Raw genomic sequence first — 21,784 nt, forward strand, 5'->3', positions numbered from 1 at the left:
TTTACATGCCACCGTGTCACAGTTGTTCACGACTGGTTTGAAAAACATGTTGACAGTTAGAGTAAATGATTAGGCCACCCAGACCGCCCGACACGGATCTCATCGAAGATTTATGCGACGCAATCGAGAAGTCATCTGGTGCACAAAATACTACTGCGCCAACGCTTTCGCAATTATAGACGGTTGTGTAGCAGAATGGCTCAATATTTCTGCAGTGGACTTCCAACGACATTTTGAGACCATGCCACGTCGTGTGCTGTATTACGCCGCCGCAAAAGAACTTTCTACACGATATCAGGAGGTATTCCCTAACTCTTGTCACTTCTGTGTGTAAGATCATTATTTTTTTCTAAATTTGATGCTTTTCAATGCGAGGCGCTGAGGATAACGTCGTTGTTTAAACGGGACAGAAATTTAAAGAAAGAGTTAAGATATTGTACCAATAATGTAGGATTATAATACGCGAAGACTTATGCTTTGATTAGGGGAATAGTACTTTAATCTTTACATCCGTAAAGAGAAGTCTTTCTCAGAGTTACAAGATAACAATTCCAGTCTCTATAACAAAAGCACAATAATATTATCTATGTAAGCATTCTTCCTCCAAAATCCATGTAACGGTGGAGCGTTTTTCATGAGCCATTAACATAGTAACCTTTTCTCATCTGCTGAAAAGTAATGCCTTCGAATTACTTATCTGGAAAACCTTAAAGCTTTTTAAACCAAACCAACTACATTAACTTTATTCTTTGTGTCTACCTGTATATTTCCGAAGATAGTCACCCTGTGGAAGCCGGCCGTTGTGGCCGCGCGGTTCTAGGCGCTTCTGTCCGGAACCGCGCTGCTGCTACAGTCGCAGGTTCGAATCCTGCCTCGGGCATGGATGTGTGTGATGTCCTTAGGTTAGTTAGGTTTAAGTAGTTCTAAGTCTAGGGGACTGATGGCCTCAGGTGTTAAGTTCCATAGTGCTTAGAGCCATTTGAACTATTTACCCTGCGGACGAACACATTTCTTTCCATCGAGAAACCGGTTCGCTGATATGGACACAGTGGAATGACTTTGTGGATGGATTCATATCCCGATCTCTGCTTGCGCCACTTCATCATTATCAAAGTGAAGTCCTCGAAGGTGTTCTTTAAGATTTGGGTGGGACCAAATCGGGACTGTATGGAGGCTGATCGATGACAGTGTCGTATTGTTACACATGTCTCAGTGCAGCGGAGCGCTGACTGTACAAAACTTTCATTCTTCTATCGATTTCAGTTTAAGACAGGTTTCATGCGGATAGAAAGTAGATTATAGCACGCTGTTTCTAACGCACTGACATACAATGACGGAAATAAAATCGCAGCAACAAAAAATAATTAATGTCGAGTAATAAGATTTCCGGAATACACGTTGAAAATTGATAAACATTGCAAGACCATAGGTTAATGTAAGCGCGAGATAAGCTATTGCAAATGTGAAATGCTGGTACATTAATAGCTAGTGTAATCACCAAAATGTCGAATGCAAGCATGCAAAAACTTTCATGCTTCGTGTTGTACAGGTGCCGGATGTCAGTTTTTGGATTGGAGTTCCATGGTTACTGAACATGGTCGACCAATGTAGGGACAGTTAATGCAGTTAGTGGGCGATGTTGGAGTTGTCGCCTGATATGCAAATATGTTCTCGATTGTTGACAGAACTGGTGATCGAGCAGGTCAAGCCAACATGTCGACACTCTGCAGGGCATGTCGGGTTACAACAGTGGTATGTCGACGAGCGTTATTCTGTTGGAAAACACCCCCTGGAATGCTCTTCATAAATAGCAGGTCAAGAGATAGAATCACAAGACATGTACAGATTTACAGTCAGGCTGTAGGGGATAGCCATTCTTGTGCTCCTGCTGTCATACCAAATCGCACCCCAGACCGTAACAGCTGGTAAAGGTTCAAATGGTTCTGAGCACTATGGGACTTAACTTCTGAGGTCATCAGTCCGATAGAACTTAGAACTACTTAAACGTAACTAACCTAAGGACATCACACACATCCATGCCCGAGTCAGGATTGGATCCTGCGACCGTAGCGGCCGCACGGTTCCAGACTGTAGCGCCTAGAACCGCTCGGCCACCCCGGCCCGCAGCTGATAAAGGGCTAGCATGTCCGGCACGCAGACAGGGTGACTGCAGGCTTTCAAATGACCTCCTTCTAACCAACACATGGCCATCACTGGCACCCAGACAGAACCAGGTTTGATCACAATACACAAGAGACCTCCACCCTGTCCTCCGATGACAGCACTGAAGAAGTCCCAAACGTCGGTGGTTTTGGGTCAGTGGACTGCACGCTACGGGGCTACTGGCTCGGAGCTGCCCTTGAAGTAACCGATTTGTAACTGTTCGTTGTGTCACTGTGGTGCTGACTGCTGCTGCCGCCTGCCGCTCCAATCGCTGCTGCAGGTGCAGTACGACGTACCAGAGACATATGCCAAACACGATGGTCTTCTCTCTCGGTAGTGCCGGAGCCCTGTCTTCTTCCGACCGAACATTCTCGTGACAACCACTGCATGCAGTAATGTACGATGGCTATGTTCCTGCCAAGCTTTTTTTGCAATATGGCAGTTGCATCATTCAGCTTCTCGTAGCTCAGTTGCACGACCTTGTCCAAACTCAATGAAGTGTTAATAGTGACATCCCTATCGCCTTAAAGGCATTCTAGGCATTCTTGACTGACATCAGCTCACCATGTTCGATAAAGCTAATTAACGTTCACGACCATTACAACGAATATTAAGCACAGTGAAGCTGTTAGCAACACTCTAATGCGACTGGCGCGAAATTTGCATAGACATTCTCCTTCAGATGTAGAAATAAGCGCACCATCTTACATTTATATAGCAGAAGTATGCGTGACATGTAATCCCTCTCATCAATTTTGAGCAACGTATAGAAAATTCTGAGACATCACTTTTCAGCTCGCCACCACAAATTCATGAGTCTTACGCTGAAAGAACGGCAGTCTATGAGCTCTAACTTTTTAGTTTATTTTTTCTAAAGTCACAACCAATGTCATGTACTTTATATTGATCAATTTACCAGAGTATCCACACGCGAAATAAACGTGCAACATCCTTGATCTTAAGGGAAAAATTTGCAGCAGAACAGTAAGAAGAAGCGTAATACAAAAAAATTTTAAGGCAGGTACTTAGATATTATACGATCGACTAACAACCCATACCGTTAGAATAGAATTTTGATGTTCACAAAAAGAGCAGTGTAAGCTGTAATGAAGCCTTTAATCTACAGGAAATACATTTTATTTGGCTACGTTGTATTTTAAGAGTAGTAAATATTTCGTTTGCACATAGTTTTTGCTAAACTCTAAGGTTTCGAAAAACATTTCGATATTTCCTGACTCATATTTTATCTTTTCAGTCGAACTGTCTACGGTATTAAGCTCGAAGGCAAAATGATGTTCCGCTATGGCTTCATAATGAGTCTTGATAGGATTGCATTTGAGCCAAGAGAATATCAACTCAACGAAATGCATGGCATCACCTACATCAGGGGGTCATTCAAGCTCCAAAATTTAACCATCTTCTACGATCTGTCGGCTCGCATGAAAGACCAAGGACCCATCATCGGTACAGCCAAACACGTATTCGAAACTTGTGGCATCGAGGTCAGGGTAAGTCAGTAAAGACATAGTGATTACGCTTCTTTCTGATGGCATTATTAAAACACACACATTTCATTCGCGTGCCAAGAAACAACACTGACTGTCTTATGGTTTTCAGGCGCTAATATAAATGTGAGATGGAAGATGGTAGCTGTGTGTACTCACGCTTTGTATTATACTATTATTAGCGGCAAAAATTGTTATTTCTCCAGAAAAGAGGGTTTAAAGCTTATTTGGCCAGAGTTAGCGTGAAGTGAGTACTGAAAGTAATTATATGATCTATTTACATCAACGTTCTTAATTTTCTCTATACAGTGTGTTTCAGAAAGACTATCAAATATTTTAGGAGTTTATATTATAGACTAATTCGAATAGAACATTCCTTATTATATGCGTGCAATTTTTATTGCTTACTTCTACCTGTGGGAAGTGCTGAAAGACAAAATCTACTAAGAAAAGGCAAACACTACACAGCTGATGTAGCGTTCTCAACACGACTGAAAAATGCGTTGTATTAGGAAATGGATTTTAGGAAAGTCGTTTTTCAATTTAACCTTGCAAGAAACAGTAAATTGCAGATTCTTATCATATCTCGTTTTGCCACAAAGCCCTACGAATCAGAAAGCCATCGTTGTGGTGTACGCAATCTGGCGTTTGGCTAATTATGGCAGAGTTAACTGATCGAATCTCAATGGCAGGTCCCGGAATAATATTCTTGTTATGATTGTCACCACTCTCATTATGGAAACGGTCATCATTGCCGTAAGTATTCCGAGCTTCATTCGGTGCATTCCCGTCATCACGCCTGTACTTTCCTGCTTTCCTATTCCGATCATCGCCACCATGATGGCGCCAGTTGTTTCGGTACGGCTGACGTCGATCGTCTATGCTGATTATAGCAGTCTTTCATTCTATTTGTCCACCGTCCGCGACTGTTAGCACGCGGATGTGCGCTGTAATGAGTTTGTGTGACCTGCCCACCGTTCGATGTGCATTCATCTGCGATATACTCCAGAGCATGCAGTAGGGTTACAAATGTTTGTACGTCGTTCTTGCACCTACTGGCTAGAAGTAAGTGCCGAATTTGCAGCTGCAGCTTCGCAATACATATGCGGATAAATTATGCTGGTGTACACTGATTGCACAGAACCATGCGTTCAAACACGCACGCTGGACTCCAAAAACTGGACTGATTTTGGTTTGACAACATTGCAATGCCCGGTATTCACACCAATAAGCGAGCAATTGATTCCATTTGTAGCAGAAGTTGTCCCTTTAGATATCCAGAGACAAATTCAATTTTTTGTGAAATGGTCCATATGGGAGGCAAAGAAAAGTGAAATTAGACCACCAACGACCGGGGTTGAATCCCGTACATATTAGCTCTGAATCGTCTCACTGAGAGGAAATGCTTATAAAGTTGCGCGCCTACCCTCTCGGAGAACGCCCACAAGAATTCCCACATTTTCCTCACTCGCACGCATTACCAATCTCGCGCCTAAAGTCAAATTCGTCCTCAAGCCCCGAGTCACTGTCATCATTACTTCGCTTAGTATTTTTATAATAAATAATCATTGCTTCATTACTACTGAACCGATGCTCAAACTGATACAAGAGCTCTTGTAAATCTACCGTAATCTCTTTTGCTGATTATTAATCTCATACTGCCCTTGTTGAGATTTCAAAAAGGACCGCACTTCCTTTCACTTTCTGCTGCCGGCGAGGTTCGTTCACTACTCGCACATGCATTAAGATTATTCACGTTCTCCGCAAGCTTAGCGACATCCAGCTTAACTTTCAAATTTTCCTCCTCACAATCTAGTTTTGGCTGTTAAAGACGCTCTTCAAGTGAGTGAATTGCCGCACTATTGCCTCTGATCTTTGCACTCGCGAACGTATTGCCATCTGCCCTCGAGCTCTCCACCAAGGTTAACATCCCCTTGGGCACATGCTCACACGTGTATCTAAGTGGCTGGAAATCCTGTTCAAGATGGTCGCTCCTTGTTCACGTGTACCTGAGTGGCCTCTGTTATGTAAAGCCGCTGCTCTATACGCTCAAACCTTGGCCCAAGTTCAGCGACGATAAGGCTTACTGACAGATTTCGCAACTCGCCCTGTACCTCAATAATCCATGCGTTGGCCACGGACATGTGCTCGTTAGGTGCCCTCATCTGCGCCCCCAAATGCTCGTTGTTCTCATTCATCTGTGCCGCTAAACTCTCAACTCGTGATTTGTTCTTAACCATTAGTTCCTCAAATCTTAACATAAACTGTGCCCGATCCGGTAAACACTGTTCCTGGTTCGTTACAATGCTGTTATCAGTTTCTGCAAGAATTTTGCAGCCACTCTGCGTATCCTCGTTCCTCAAAACATAGCAGTGGAAACGTCCAAACGTAGCACCACTAAAAATCCAGAACATTGAACAATTCGTTCGATTCGATATCTGTCTAAGAAACAGAAACATCTTACAATCCACATATTTTCCGATTCTCTATTCACAACTTTCTCTGATGGCGCACTATTCTCGGTTTTGTTGCATCTATAATTACCTTTGTAAAGGCTGTGCGTATCCATTTTTTACTAAAGAATTTGTCTACAAAGGAATAATTTTGCATGCACCACAAGAACACTGCTTGACATAAGCAAGGTCCGACATCAAACTAACACAAATATTGCAGTACCTTACACACAGATTACAACAAACTTAAGCGATCAAGCACGTATACATTAATTTCTCAACACACAAATTGTAATGAAAATTAATTATGATACACATACATGAAATTATCTACATGCAAATTGCCACAAAGTCATAAGATTGTACTACTGGATCCTAAATAACACAAAAATACACTCACATACAAAATAAAAAACGAGAGAAACAATGCAGAAACCACAACAACCGTGTTTCCACACCGGTCATTGCTTAAAGCCACGTAGAAGTTATCCAAGTACTGAGGACAAATATTAAGTAATTAATACACTCATGCAGCCTATGAAAACCTAACTCCTTTTCAGAAAATTCTCTGGGAAGAGCATAATCCTGCAGGGTCACCATATAAAAAATTCGCTATGATATGTGTAAAAAGTTGCAGTATTAAATAAGGCTGTGGCAGCAGCTTGAGTAGTCTTGGTGCTGGTTTGGGAGTTAATGCCACGCCTTTAATAGCGTAAGATCCAACCTGTCGAGTCTTGAGCTAATGTAAATATTTCAGAATTCATGAGAAACAATGACCTGTATTCAATTATTGTGCATGGAAGTGCTGTAAGTTGCGCCCTGCGTCAGATGTGGACGTATCTCACTCCGCTACTAAATTCGTAGTTTATGGAGCTGAAACATCAAATCATGGCTAACCATACAGGCACAAAATACCCACATGCAGTTGATGAGGTTTGCACAAAGGCCTTCAACTATGGCCAAACGTGGATAGTAAAGAGACGCCAGTCCATCGATTTTAACACACGGAATGAATATGTAAATTTACCGTTGAAATACACGAACGAAGATCAAACCATGAGCTACTAATCACATTTAATTTAAATGAACACTGTAAGAAGTAGATTATGGAAGCTGCAGGATAAAAGGCTCTTAATCAAGAGCACAAGCACGTGGTGGTAACGAAACGAAAGTAAGTACCTAACAGATAGGAATTTCAGGACGAACGGATTAAATCTGCATTGAATTTATCGAAAAAGGTCAACAAGATGTGAAAGCTGAAGGCTCCTAAGCATGGGCGCTAACATAGTGGTATTGAACTAACAAGTGCCGAAAAATAAAAAGAATGTAATAAAACGGATTGAAAAATCAGTGGAAAAATCACAGCGGTATCGTATAATGCACAAGCACTCGGCAGTTAACAAAATTAGAAATTGACTAAACACAGTCGTTACCCATTCATCACACTTCCATTAGATGAATCAAAGAACAGATTATGAAATCACTTCAACTTTTAAGTATTCGTCACTCGCGATGTAAAAATAAAACTCGTCATAAACGAATAGACTATAAAGCTGTAAGAGGAAAGAGTTACGGTTTCAGCTACACTTGAAACTTACACAAATTCAAATATTTACTAACCTATAGAGGATCAGCTCTTACAAACAACTAAACTTACCAAACTCCCAGCAAACTGTGAAGAGTAGCCCTAAAGATACCGGGGTTTATCCCTACAACGGAAGTGACCACACAAATGGTCCGACCAAGGGAAACAGAAAGTCTTATTTACTCACCAACTATCTATTAAAGTCGGCCAAAAAAAACTCTCTCAGTTATGCACACATAGCTTGTAGCTGCACACACACACATCCTTTCGTTTATAGTTCCAGGAGTAAGAAGAAAGGATGGATGCAGTGGAATATGTGACTGAGGCATTGTAAACATTAGTGCGGAACTCGAAGTTGTAGAACTTAATAGACTATGCAGAAGTGCATCTGAATTAGACCTGACAAGTTTAGTATAACACATGAAGAATATGCAAACTGTGGCTGATATGAACGCATTCAGCTGCTCATTCTTTTTATACCGGAAGAAATTTACTAACTTCATTGTAAATTGATGAGGTTACTTTGAATAAAATCTCACGAAAATGAAAATTGTCACGTAGAGACCCTTTTCTTTTTTAATAGCTGGTAGTAATTAAAACATTTGAAATATTAAACGGAAATAAATTTGTAATTGGAATAAAACAGTTCTCTACTCTCTTCATAATTACTTTAGGACTGACACCTCGGCAGGAACACATGGAAGCGCGGAACGCACTCGTAATCATACGTTTCATTCAGCTCGCTCAAACTCGCCAACTATTCATTGCACAAAGGCAGTGTTCACAAATCTGTGTCCTCGAAGAGCTGCTCTGCTTCATGATTTAAGTATTATTTGCGTCAACAAATTATGAAGACAGTATACGAAATGTTTACGAAAATATAATTCCTGACAGCTTTACCGAATTTTTGATAAGCGGGAAACGATTTTATTATTGAAGATCAGTGAACACATAAATCATAGTTTCACTTGCATCACACAGGGACTCTGTCATTTCCAAGACGATACAATTTCGTTAAATATGATGCTTAATTTTCCACCTCTTCTGTCAAAAAATAAGCGGTTGTCCGTTTGCTTTGATTACAAGGACAGATCGGAATGTTTGTAATTAACCTGTTATTCTCTGATCAGCAACACATCTACATTTTTTGCTCTCAAGCCCAAAAAAATGTCCATAGTGGTAATTCAGGTCGTACAAAATTGTAAACAACTATGTGTGACAGCTCTGAAAAAGGAACTGCTCTGTTTTGACAGTGAGCATTCATTTGCTGAGTGTAAGGTATTTATTTCTATGATAATAGCCATAAACATGAGTTCGTAATCCGGTTATCCATACTTCGTTCCACCAGAAAGTCCAGCTTCTTATTCCCTTGTTAACGTTCACAACAGGTTTTCGTCTACACTCAGAGGTACTGTTGTTCCTTTGCTCACCTTCCTAGCCAAGAGAAGGAGGCCTCCGTCACGTTTTTAACTTTCTCGAAGTAGGCACGTAATGTGCAAACCATTCCTAACGACCACTCTCGGATAGCCATCCCCTAGCCTAGAGAGCGCTGTCGGGTGTTTCCCCTCACAACATTTCACGAATTTAATTGTGACAATATTGAATGTCACACAACATACAACAAACAACAGTAACAAGAAACAGAATAGCTTCTGCAAAGGTAAGGAACGAAAACATACAGTATCACAGCTTTCAAATAAATATACTAATACCAAGCTACGTTAAATTGAGCCCCAGCGCAAGAGGGTAGTATTATAGCGGTGGCTTTGAAGGTTTGGCAACGGCAGGTGCTTGCTGGGACAACAGGTGTCGCGTGACTGTATGACTGACAAGGGAATTGTCCAGTCCAACAAGTCGAAACTCAAATTGAAGTTTTTCACGCGAGAAGAATACACCGAAAGAAATGCACTGTAAAAATTTTAGGTGCTAAGGGTCACTGTAAGTATTTTTCTTTTAATCTTAGAGCTACTCTCTTTTGCCACACAACGAACAGCTTATAACAGCGGTTTGTACAGCACTAGCGCGCGAATCAGTGAATAAGAAGACGCAGCCGAGACAAGAGGTCGTACCGGCAGTGCCGATTATCGCCAAGTCCAAAGTGCATACGAGTGAATTTTAAATACTTAAACCATACCGAAAATATCTCAGATCATTATTTTTTTTGAATAACTTGCAGTCCATATCGACAGCTAAACTGTTGCAGATGCAATTCTCATGCAAATGACTAGCAGAGGAAACAAAATAAAGGCAGTGCATAATGTTACATTAAAGACGACTTTCAACAGTGTGGATTTTAATTTCTTGACGTTAAATATTTTATAACATTTACTGTAGAACAATTTTTATGATAATTTCTGAATAACGTATAATTTGCTGACAGTTAAATAGTTCCTTTTTCCCTGTATTCGTCACGAAAACGCGAAATGTCTATTGGAAGAAGAAAACAAGCATACTCCTTACGCTAGGCACAGCCGATTTAAAAAAAAAATTAATGCATTCAGGTGATTCACAGAAGTTACTAGTTTTATTTATACAGAACTGGAAAGGAGTAAGAAACGGTCGTGGGGACTGATCTGCATATTGTGCTGCACACCAAGCATACTTGGTCAAATTCATAAAATGTGGTCATGCGAACTGACAGTGCAGAAATGACTGGAGTTTAACAATATTGTCCTGCTGATAAATCTCAAATGTCAAAGAGCTGTAGGAAATTTTACTGACCAAAAATTTTCTGAAAAATGCTTTACAGTTTTGAAATTTTTTTAAAGAGAGGCTGAATCGCACTACTAGTTTCGGGTTCACTCCGAATTATATTAACAGTCGTTATTTCTGGGCCAAGAGTGATCCAGAAGCAATGAATTATTTTCTGCGAATGGTAAGAAGGGTTTAGGATGTAAGATTGAAAATTATTCCCACCCACTTTTACACACTGTGCCACGTCGTTTACAAAACCATGGCAAGTAAATAGTCCTTTTTAAATTCCCTACGTGTATGGTCCATTCTGCCAATTTTTGTGTTTGCAGAAAACAGTACCTTTTTGTGAGATCCCTACGTCAACGCAAATCACATCTGCAATGACTTTTCTCGGCTTTTTTCGTCATCTCAGGTATGTGCATGCACTGGAATATCCTTGCACTTGTCGATGGCACAGGCTGTGTATTCTGCGGCGTTCCCTTATTGGAAATGCCTAGGTACTGTCATCATATTCACATTTCTTCACTCACGTCTTCCGCTTGCATTCTTTTTTGTGGATGTGAAAATATAGCTGATTGCCGAAACCTGATCTAGTGCTACATCGAAAAAATGTATCGCCATACTGTTCAGAAGAAGTAAAGGTCTTATTCGGTAGCATAGGCTATATTAGTATAGACCATACTGTAAACATAAACTAGTTCAAATTTACAAAACACTATGAGAACACACCTTTATTTCTTGAATCCATGTTGACACTGCGATAAACAGCTTATATCATACAAGTGCTGAAATCTGCCGGGAGCTTATAGATCGAAAACAAGTGGTGCACAGAAAGTACGTGATTTTAAGTACAATCTATAGTCAGGCACAGAAAGTTTAGTCATTTGCTTGATCTACAAAAAAGTAAAAGTTGGGAGTTGCACATATGCTACATGAGGACTCATGAGGATAACAAATAACTGCGAGCTTGAAATTTGCATAAATACTGTGCTGAATAAATTTCTTTCGATGTTACCCCTCACTGCCGAGGCAACAAGGGAAAAACTGTACTTGTCCTATTATGTAAAATAACGGATCTGTAACGACGATAGTAGCCGTTACCCACATCAACAACAGCAATCGAAGACGATTATATAGTTATCCCAAATACAGCGACGAAGTTCAAAATACCACCAATTTTGCTGCTCAGTTTGGAGTACTACAAATGAACAGTGTTTGACGCAGAGACATGCCTGTATTTGTAGGGTCGCACAGATAATCAGCACCATACTTTTTCGTGACCGAATTTCGGAGGCTTATACTCAGAATCTCTGAGATATACACTATGTGATCAAAAGTATCCGGACACCTCAAAAACATACGTTTTAAATATTATGTGCAGTGTGCTGCCACCTATTGCCACGTACTCCATATCAGCGACCTCAGTAGTCATTAGACATCGTGAGGCAGCAGAATGGAGAGCTCCGCGGAACTCACCGACTTCAAACGTGGTCATGTGTTTCGGTGTCACTTATGTCATACATCTGTACGCGAGATTTCCACACTCCTGAACATCCCTAGATCCGATGTTTCCGACGTGATAGTGAAGTGGAAACATGAAGAGACACGTATACCACAAAAACGTACAGGCCGACCTCGTCTGTTGACTGACAGAGATCGCCGACAGTTGAAGAGATTCGTAACGTGTAATATGCAGACGTCTATCCAGACCATCACACAGAAATTCCAAACTGCCTCAGGATCTACTGCAAGTACTATGACAGCTAGGTGGGAGGTGAGAAAAGTAGGATTTCATGATCGAGAGGCTGCTCATATGCCACACATCGCGCCGTTAAAAGCCAAACGACGCCTCGCTTGGCGTAAGAAGCGTAAACATTGGACACTTGAACAGTCGGAGAACGTTGTGAAGTGATGAATCACGGTACACAATGTGGCGAACCGACGGTAGAGTGTGGGTATGGCGAATTCCCAGTGAACGTGATCTGCCAGCATGTGTAGTGCCAACAGTAAAATTCGGAGGCGGTGGTGTTATGGTGTGGTCGTGTTTTTCATGAAGGGGGCTTGCACCCGTTGTTGTTTTCCGTCTCACTATCGCAGCACAGGCCTACATTGATGTTTTAAGAATCTTCTTGCTTCCCACTGCTGAAGAGCAATTCGGGGATGGCGATTGCATCTTTCAGCACGATCGACCACTTGTTCATATTGCACGGCCTGTGGCGGAGTGGTTAGACTACAATCACGTCCCTGTAATGGACTGGCCTGCAGAGAGTTCTATTAACTTTTATGTTCCTGAAGGCAGAGGTAAAGCTGCGGAAACAGTAATCCGCTGACAAATATCTCCGGCATTGTTGTACACGAATGTGCATTCATTGACTGCACAAGCGACTCTCTTTTTCACTCGAAATGATAAAGTATTGTTTGCATGAAACCTGACTAATTCGTTTTCTACACACTTTTTGTGGAATGACAAATAGCTTTGCCTTCGCGTCAGCAGCGAATTTCTCTATATTATTACCTAATAATCACATTTTCTCTACATGTTTACTTGAGGTAAACTTCGTAATTTTGCGACTACATTTTCCGTATAATTTTCAGAATCAGTGTAACCAGGGCATAGAAGCCTGGAAATCAATGATATTCATCTCCCTTTTATTTCACAGCGCCCAGTCTTGTGGGTCTCCCTCGGTAATGATGCACTGACTCTCGCGAGCAGCTCTCAATCTTTCGAATAGTTTTCTTTCCACATTTTTGCGAGTCTCATCTAGTGCATATTTCGTACTTCGTGAAAACCTTTCTTCCATGTGTACAATTCTTCTTTAAAATTTACTAAACAAAACCGGCCTTGCATACTGCTCAAGTTCAGGCCTTTTCTCTCTCCTTCGTTAAGCCAAAAATTTACAGCCTTTCCTATGTCACTGAAAGCTACAACTGTACATGATTACTTTGGGCTTGGAAGGATCTCTGTTTTTGTTGTGGACTTTAATTATCACACCAATCACACTTGGAACAACTGTTCACGGAATCATCCGAGTTATTTCCTGTTTATTCTAATGTATATGCAATTTCTGACGAAATGTCGACAACATTGGAATTTATGTCCAAAAAATTGATTGATAAATAAAACATATGTAGGTCTTCAGGAGACGTAAGTGATTTAGAGTGCATATAACATTCTTCATATTTCGTCTTTGCATATCTGAAAACATTAACTGAATTACAATTAGAGGCTAACTCTGGAACCTGACATATGCTATTACTAAGCTTATACCAAGATATTAATTCTGTTTTATCTCCATTGTTAACATGTACCGGTACGGCAAAGGTAACTGCTAATTATTACGAATATTAAATGACATATAGATTCGAGCAAATACTAACTACAAACAACTGTCTCAGAGAAACTGTCATTGGAAACTGAAATTCGCTTTACAAATTACTATCGGACTGTGCCATGTTATCTGTTTATCAATGTGCTGTGAACCAAGGAGATGTGCCCGAGGCGTTGCAAATGCGCTGTCTGCAACAGTTACGGCATGGGTGTATATTTTGCCGCCATTTGGCGAGCTACTAATTTGACAGATTTTAAGGTCTTTTTAAAGTACTTGAATTGTGTCTTAGCAGCTAAAATTTTGACATTGTGTTTTTCTCTGTGTATTATTCCTGCGCAAAAAATTACAGGTCAGTTTTTTGAAATTTTAGATTGGACAGTTTCTTTGCAAGTGCCATGCCTCCGGTGGAATCTCAAACGCATTACTTCATCCGTACCTGTCCTAGGAGGAGTTTAGAATATAATGCCAGTAGTATTAGTATCCACAGCCTTTTCCTGCACGTAAACTGCAACAACCCACTAAAAGAAACCAGTAGGTCCACTTACAGGAAATTCTGAATCAGTCTGATGATGATAGTTAAATGTATTAGCAGCAGGTCATGAACATGATCCGTATTTACCTGATATCTGCCATTCCTGTGTACATTTTGTATGTGCAGTCTTCGGTGTCGAGCGTTCTGGCCCCCTGTCTTGGTACTGTGTCCTTGTCGCAGGTGTGGAAACCACCGTCGGAGCGACCACACTACGCTCTCAACGTGAAGCATGTCCAGTCTGCGAGGTACACGGAGTACTTACCAGACACACCTGTCACCAGGGCAATGGCCAGAGTGGTGAGTAATGAATTCATATCAAATATCCGAAACTACGAGGATTGTCCAGAAAGTATTGCACCGTTTTTTTTTTTTCTCAGCCGAAAATAATTCTACGAATGCAAAATATTACGTTTATGTTATTTGAAATCTCCTGTCTGAGCACGCCAAGTTTCCGTCACTTTCGACTGAGAGCGTAGCTGCAGGACAGTTTCAAAATGGCGTCTGTAGGTGATGTACGTTACAAGCAACGTGCTGTCGTGGAATTCCTCACTGCAGGGAAAGGAACAAAGGAGAACACTCACAAACACTTGTGCAAAGTCTGTGGATCATTTGCTGCTGACAGAAGTACAGCTAGTCGCTGGGCACGGAGGATGAAGTCATCAGAAGGCGGTTCGGCGGAGGTCTACGATTTGCAGCGCTCAGGGAGACCGTCCACAGATGTCACACCTGACGTGTTGCAGCGAGCTTCCACTTGTTTTGGCCATTAAAAAATGTCACTCGTGGAAGACATTTTGAGGATGACGAGGAGGTGATTCACACAGTGAAGTACTTGCTCCGCCACAAGGACAACGACTGATATCGACAGGGCATACACGCCATTGTATCGCGCTGGAGGAAGGCTATAGAACGGGATGGAGACTACGTGGAAAAATAGGATGTGTTCATAAAACACCATTCTTTCGAGTGTGTAATTCTCATGATCAATAAAGAATTGTTGAAGAAAAATGTGCAATGCATTACTTTCTGGGCAACCCTCATAATTATACTGATCGTAAAACTGTGTAAGCACCTATCTAGTTTCTCATTTCCTGCCTTACTTCCTTTTTACGCGGTGTCGGGACTACATCACAAGATTCTCAGTTAGATGTGTGTTCCATACATCACATTCACTATTAAGGTTATGATGCGGAACGTGCCAGCTGAACAAACACAGATCACCTATTAAAGGGTGAAAAATATTTGGTGGCTCTATGCCGTATATTTACGTCCTTTTCTCTATCATTCTAATTATTTGTGTTCATGAATTCCTCTACATCACAGAAGGAGGTTTTAATGATAAAGGACATTTGAAAACTCTTGTAGTATCTGTAGGACATTTTATTCCCATTGACAGCCAAAGATTTTTGGAGGTGAATATTTCACCCATTTCTGGGCCAGATTCGTTTAAGCATAATGCATAACATTTTTTTCTTCTAATGTTCTAGTTGTAAATATTTCTGCTACAGCAAAACTTAGATGGATGTTCATAAAATTTGCTTCAAAGGATAAAATGGTATATCAACACAAGGCAATAATAGTAGTAGGAATATGTTCACCTCTGTGGGATTTCAGTTGCAGTTTCTCCCCGTGCAGATGATGTTGCTTACTTCTTTCTATTTCTCGAAAAGCCTAGAGTAGCTCGATTCCCTTTGTTTTATAAATTAGTATGAAACCACGGATGTGCTGAACTATTATTTCCATACACACTTAACTTCCCTAAAAGGCTATTATGATTGACACAGTCACAAAATGTTAATGTTCCAGTTTCTATCGGTTATCACTGTCACTGTGGCCGATGAGACTACTAAATCTCTCTCGAAACTCACTGACAAATTAAAGCTCTTTACTATACCGGGATTCGAATCAAATGTCTGACTTCCGTAGGTAATTCTCTTACCTTACGAACTCTCCAGGGAGAATACTCGCCTCCGCAGCTTCAATTTTTCGAATCCTTCTTAACCAGTTTTCGAATTTTGTGCCACTGTAGAGTATTATTCTCAAAAAAAAGTTGCCGAGTTTGAGACCAAGTTTGACACAGGGATTGTTTCAGTCTGTCACGTAGTATTAAATTACATCAAACTGCGTATTAGAATATTCATTTAAAATCAGTTTCAGTTACTCAGCGAATGAGTTGTGTGCTTGAATTTTTTTGTAATCACAACGGTTTGATGTTTCTTTCTATGAACTTCTATTCCGTACCAATCTCTCCATATGAGAGCAGCCTTTATACTCAACGTTCCCGGTCATTTGTTAGAAATATCCCAATATCTGTCTTCCCCTACATGCCCTCCAAGGCTCCATCTCGTTCCAAGGAGGCTGTTCCCTGATGCTAAATATCCTTCTTTTTGTGCTGCTTCTAAAATTACATCAAACTGCGTATTAGAATATTCATTTAAAATCAGTTTCAGTTACTCAGCGAATGAGTTGTGTGCTTGAATTTTTTTGTAATCACAACGGTTTGATGTTTCTTTCTATGAACTTCTATTCCGTACCAATCTCTCCATATGAGAGCAGCCTTTATACTCAACGTTCCCGGTCATTTGTTAGAAATATCCCAATATCTGTCTTCCCCTACATGCCCTCCAAGGCTCCATCTCGTTCCAAGGAGGCTGTTCCCTGATGCTAAATATCCTTCTTTTTGTGCTGCTTCTAATCAGCAGTTTCCAAATATTCCTTTGCAGAGAACCTCTTCAGTTCTTGTCTTATCAGTGTAACTAGTTTTTAACGTGCTTCTTAGCACTATATATCAATAGCTTAGATTCTCTTCTTCTCTGGTCTTCCCACAGTCTGCAATTCACTTTCATACGAAGCTGTGCTCCAGACGTACATTGTCAGAAATTTCTTCCTCAATCTTTGGTCCATGTATGATATTAGTAAACTTCTTTTAGCAAGTATTTCCATATTTGTCTGTGCTAGTCTGATTCTTATATTCTCCTTTCTTCGTCCATTATGAATTATTTTGCTTCCAAGGCATCAGATTTCCAATTCTTTGTCTACTACTAATTTGAGGTCTAGTGTCTAGCTTAACTTATTTTTCATATTTCTCGTTACATTCATCACTCTTAAGCTTACTCTCAGCCCATAGTCTGTCTACTTATCATTTCTGCATTGTTCCTAATGCTTTCAGATCCACTGGCTACAATTATGCACATTACACTTTACTGTCTCTTAGCTGGAACAGAAATATTTTTCCCCAGTGGAAACTTCATGTACACATTTTTATATGCTCAACCTTTTTATAAAGTACAAGTTCTCCCAACTTTTGGGTTCAGTGCAAAAATACCGACAAGTCAACATAGCAGTGCACAGCAGCTTGTGACCGCAGAATACACGGAACTTGTAGGATGTAAAGTCCTCCAGTTATGCAAAACAACGTTTCCTCCAAGCACCCAAACATGTTTCAGCATCAATTTGCCATCGTCAGTGGGTTTACGTTTTATTTAATCGGTAATGTGAACAGTTTTACTAAATGATTACAAAATTATGTGGATATTTAGTTAAACAATAATTCGTTTATTCTTGTTAATATCTTTACACTTGGTGCGCATGACTTTTCAGGACCACTTGTGTATTATTTATTGCAGGTAGCTTGTCATCTAAAACCAGTCAAAAAAGGTATTAAAAAAAGAAACGAATTATTGTTTGAACTGAATATCCACGTAATTTTGTAGTCATTTAGTAAAAATGTTAACATTACAGATCAAATAAAACGGAATCCTACTGATGATGCCACAGTGGTGCTGAAACATGTGTGGATACTTGGAAGAAACCGTGTTTTGCATAACTGGCGGACCTAACATCCTACAATTTTAACTGCAAACACGGTAAAGACAAGGAGCTGCAAGTCGAAATGATCAATATACACGGAAATGATTTATTGTATTCCACTGAATAAAAAAACATTATCATTATTGTTATACTGCTTGGTAATTATTGAATGATCAGTTTATTTATTACAACAGTACTTCAAGATTAGTTATTTTAGTCCATAAAAGAAGCCAAGTGCATACAGTACATTTTGAAAACTGGTAAACAGTTTTGTATAACTCTTGCATCTAAAATCATTTTAGATGACTTGAAATCAGCACAAAGAAACATTTTCCTTCCCCCCCCCCCCCTCCACCACCAACAGAAATAATTCAGGTTTTTAACGGTTAAAGCTTTAATCAATAAAAGCAACATATTCTAAAGGAAATATTAAGGAGAAGTATAAATGAAGTATGCACATTCTTTTTTGTGCACAATGTCTCCACGATGAAACAGGATACTGAAAAATCACAGATAATCAGAGGGTAACCTAGTTCTGGAGAAAGATCCTTACTCACATCGATCACCCACAACGGTCACGTATGAGAGAATTGCTGGAAATGTAAGTTATAAGAAAAAGAATTAAATTGTTCAAGTCTGTGGCCTGTCTGCACCAGAAATTCCCGCCATTATCTCAGTCGCCAACGACTGACTAGTTGCATCACAATCTGACACAGAAGGCATTATGAAATTGTTTCAAGTAGTCTGCATTGATCATATAAATCGACTGCAGACGCCAATGTCTGATGGACCTGGTCTTGAGGGTAACCCACCGACTCAATTATCTGCTTGTGTTTAAGTGACCACGATATTGCACAAAAATTAGATTTATATAATAGTATATGTTAATTCAATATGAAGCATAGAACGTGCAAAGCCTGTGATTGAAACGTAATCTCTATGAATAGCGTCTATAAGTTGCCTTCACTGCACAAATTGGGAAAATAAACTGTTGATACTACAGTAAACTTGTAAATAGTGCTTCATACTCATATTCCGGAGATTGGCAATATATTCTGCAATAGTCCCCCATTCGGATCTCCGGGAGGAGAGAGTGACCGTGAGAAAAAGATCCAATAACCAACGAAAGGGTAACTTTCTCCAGTCGGGAGTGGAATGTCAGAAGTTTGAACGTGGTAAGAATGCTAGAAAATCTGAAAAGGGAAATGCTAATGGTCACTGAGGTGCAATGGAACGAAGAAAAGGATTTCTGGCCAGACGAGTGTAGGGTAATATCAACAGCAGCAGAAAATCGTACAACGTAGGATTCGTTACGAATAATGATGTAGAGCAGAGAGTGAGTTACAGTGAACAGTACAGCGATACGATTGTTCTCATAAGAATCGACAGCAAAACAACACCGATAACGATAGTTCAGGTATACATGCCGACGTTTCAAGCTGATGATGAAGAGACAGAGAAAGTAAGGCCTATGTGAGAATACTGAATAGGCACTTGACTACATAAAGAGAAATGAAAATCTAATAATCGTGGGGGATCGGAATGCGGTTGTAGGGGAAGGAGGAGAAAAACGGGCAGTAGAAATGAGGGACGAGAAGGACTAATTGAGCTCTTTAATACATTCAGCAAGTAATAGCGTATGGTCTGTTCACGAATCACAAGAGGAGGAAGTATACATGAAAAAAGCCGGGAGATAAGGGAAGATTTTAGTTAGAGTACATCTTGGTCAGGCAGAGATTCCGAAATTAGATACTGGACTGTAAGGTGTACCAAGGAGCAGATATAGACTCACAACACAATTTAGTAGTGACAAAGAGGGGGCTGAAATTTAAGAAACTAGACGGAAACAATCAGTACCCAAGGAAGTGGGATAAGGAAGTACTAAAGAATGAAGAGATACGCTTGTAGTTTTCTGAAGCTATAGATACTGCAATAATGAATAGCTTAGCACTCAGTTCAGTAGAGGAGTAATGGACATCTCTAAATACGGCAATCAAAGAATTTGGAAAGAAAAACATAGGTACAAAGAAGGTAATTGTTAAGAAGCCATGTATAACAGAAGAAATACTTCAGTTGATCGATGAAAGAAGAAAGTAGAAAAACGTTAAGAGAAATTCAGGAATACAGAAATACAAGTCACTGAGGGATGAAATAAATAGGAAGTGCAAGAAAGATATGGCAAAATAGCTGTATGGAATGTGAAGAAACCGAAAAAGAAAAGATTGTCCGAGGGACTAACTGAGTCTATAGAAACGACAAAACAACTTCCAATGAAATTAAAAGCAGGGGGTGCAATGGAAATTCCACTGTCAAATGCAAAGGAGAGAGCGGGTAGGTGTAAAGAGTACATTGAAGTCTCCTATGATGGGGAAGGCATGTTTGATGTGACAGAAGAAGAAACAGGTGTCGATGTAGAAGAGATAGTGGTTCTAGTATTAGAATCAGGATTACAAAGACCTTTGAAAGACTTAAGATCAAATAAGGTAGGAGGGATAGATAACATTGTATCAGAATTTCTAAAATAATTGGGGCAAGTACCAAAGAAATGACTAATCACGTTGCTGTGTAGATGTATGAGTTTGGCGATATACCATCTGAGGTTTGGAAAAAATCATCTAGACAACTGCGAAGATTTCAAGAGCCTTCACGAATTGTGTCTTAACCTTATCAAACGCTATCTAGACTTTCTTTTCGCGTTCACGCTTTCATATAACAACCACGTCTATGAATATTTCGGCAGTTTCTTTTGTACGTGTATGATTCAAAGTGCCAAAATCTGAATAGAAATGATTGAGGCTAACCGAGACATATAATGAAGCGCTTTTACGGTCTGTACAATTAGCTTCAGAGGAGGCAAACATTCTTCACACTATTTTACTTTTGTTTGGGATATTTGGCGCTATATTTCGTTAAAAATTCTCGCATTTATACTTCTCTTATTTTTATAGTTATTTATTATTTGTTTCAGTCGAGGCTGACGAGCTCAACGTACCTGTGGAATGACATTGAAAACTGGAATGATGGTGTATTCAACGTCCTCCTGGGAGAAATATTGCACCACATAACATATCCATTCTAGAACATGACTTTAAATTGTTAATAAAAACACATAAAAATACCTCCAAAAGTTTATTTTCCAAATACACGTAAATTAACAGTAGGTGTGTTAGTACTTTGAACAATAGATATACGAGATCACTTCGAGTACTGAGAAACTATCTCTTAATATGATTAAATAAATGTGAGCTGTACAAAAACATTTTCAGGGGATTTCTTTCACTTCTGTCCTGATAATTCAAGATATTAGCAACAGCACCGACTCGATGGTACGTACCACTATAGTCTTAGTGCTGGAAAATACGAAATGAGATAACTCGTCATGATTCTGTCTGTCTTAGCTGCCCAAACGTCCCTGGCTGTATACTCCATCATTCTGACAGATGACAGCTAAGTAACTACGTCACATAGTGTTTCGTCGTTTGCTTTTCTCATATCTTTTCAATTTACTTATTGTGAAAAGTAAAAGAATTCCGTACGGCATAACAGCAGTCTGTCGAGAAATACAGGGTGATTCAAAAAGAATACCACAACTTTAAAAATGTGTATTTAATGAAAGAAACATAATATAACCTTCTGTTATATATCATTACAAAGAGTATTTAAAAAGGTTCTTTTTCACTCAAAAACAAGTTCAGAGACGTTCAATATGGCCCCCT

The 21,784-nt window shown here is 39.9% G+C and overlaps 1 protein-coding gene across 1 annotated transcript in view; it reads left to right on the forward strand.

Moving 5' to 3' along the window:
* LOC124796244 overlaps positions 1-21,290 on the forward strand; it is an 85,202-nt gene extending 63,912 nt beyond the window's left edge. The window contains exons 3-5 of the mRNA XM_047260338.1: positions 3,419-3,671; positions 14,442-14,558; positions 21,037-21,290. Of these exons, the coding sequence (XP_047116294.1) occupies positions 3,419-3,671; positions 14,442-14,558; positions 21,037-21,147 (481 nt within the window). The 3' untranslated portion in view covers positions 21,148-21,290. The remainder of the gene's footprint in view (positions 1-3,418; positions 3,672-14,441; positions 14,559-21,036) is intronic.
* The last annotated feature ends 494 nt before the right edge of the window (positions 21,291-21,784 follow it).

Source organism: Schistocerca piceifrons, chromosome 4 (assembly GCF_021461385.2).
Source record: "Schistocerca piceifrons isolate TAMUIC-IGC-003096 chromosome 4, iqSchPice1.1, whole genome shotgun sequence".
Taxonomy (NCBI): domain Eukaryota; kingdom Metazoa; phylum Arthropoda; class Insecta; order Orthoptera; family Acrididae; genus Schistocerca; species Schistocerca piceifrons.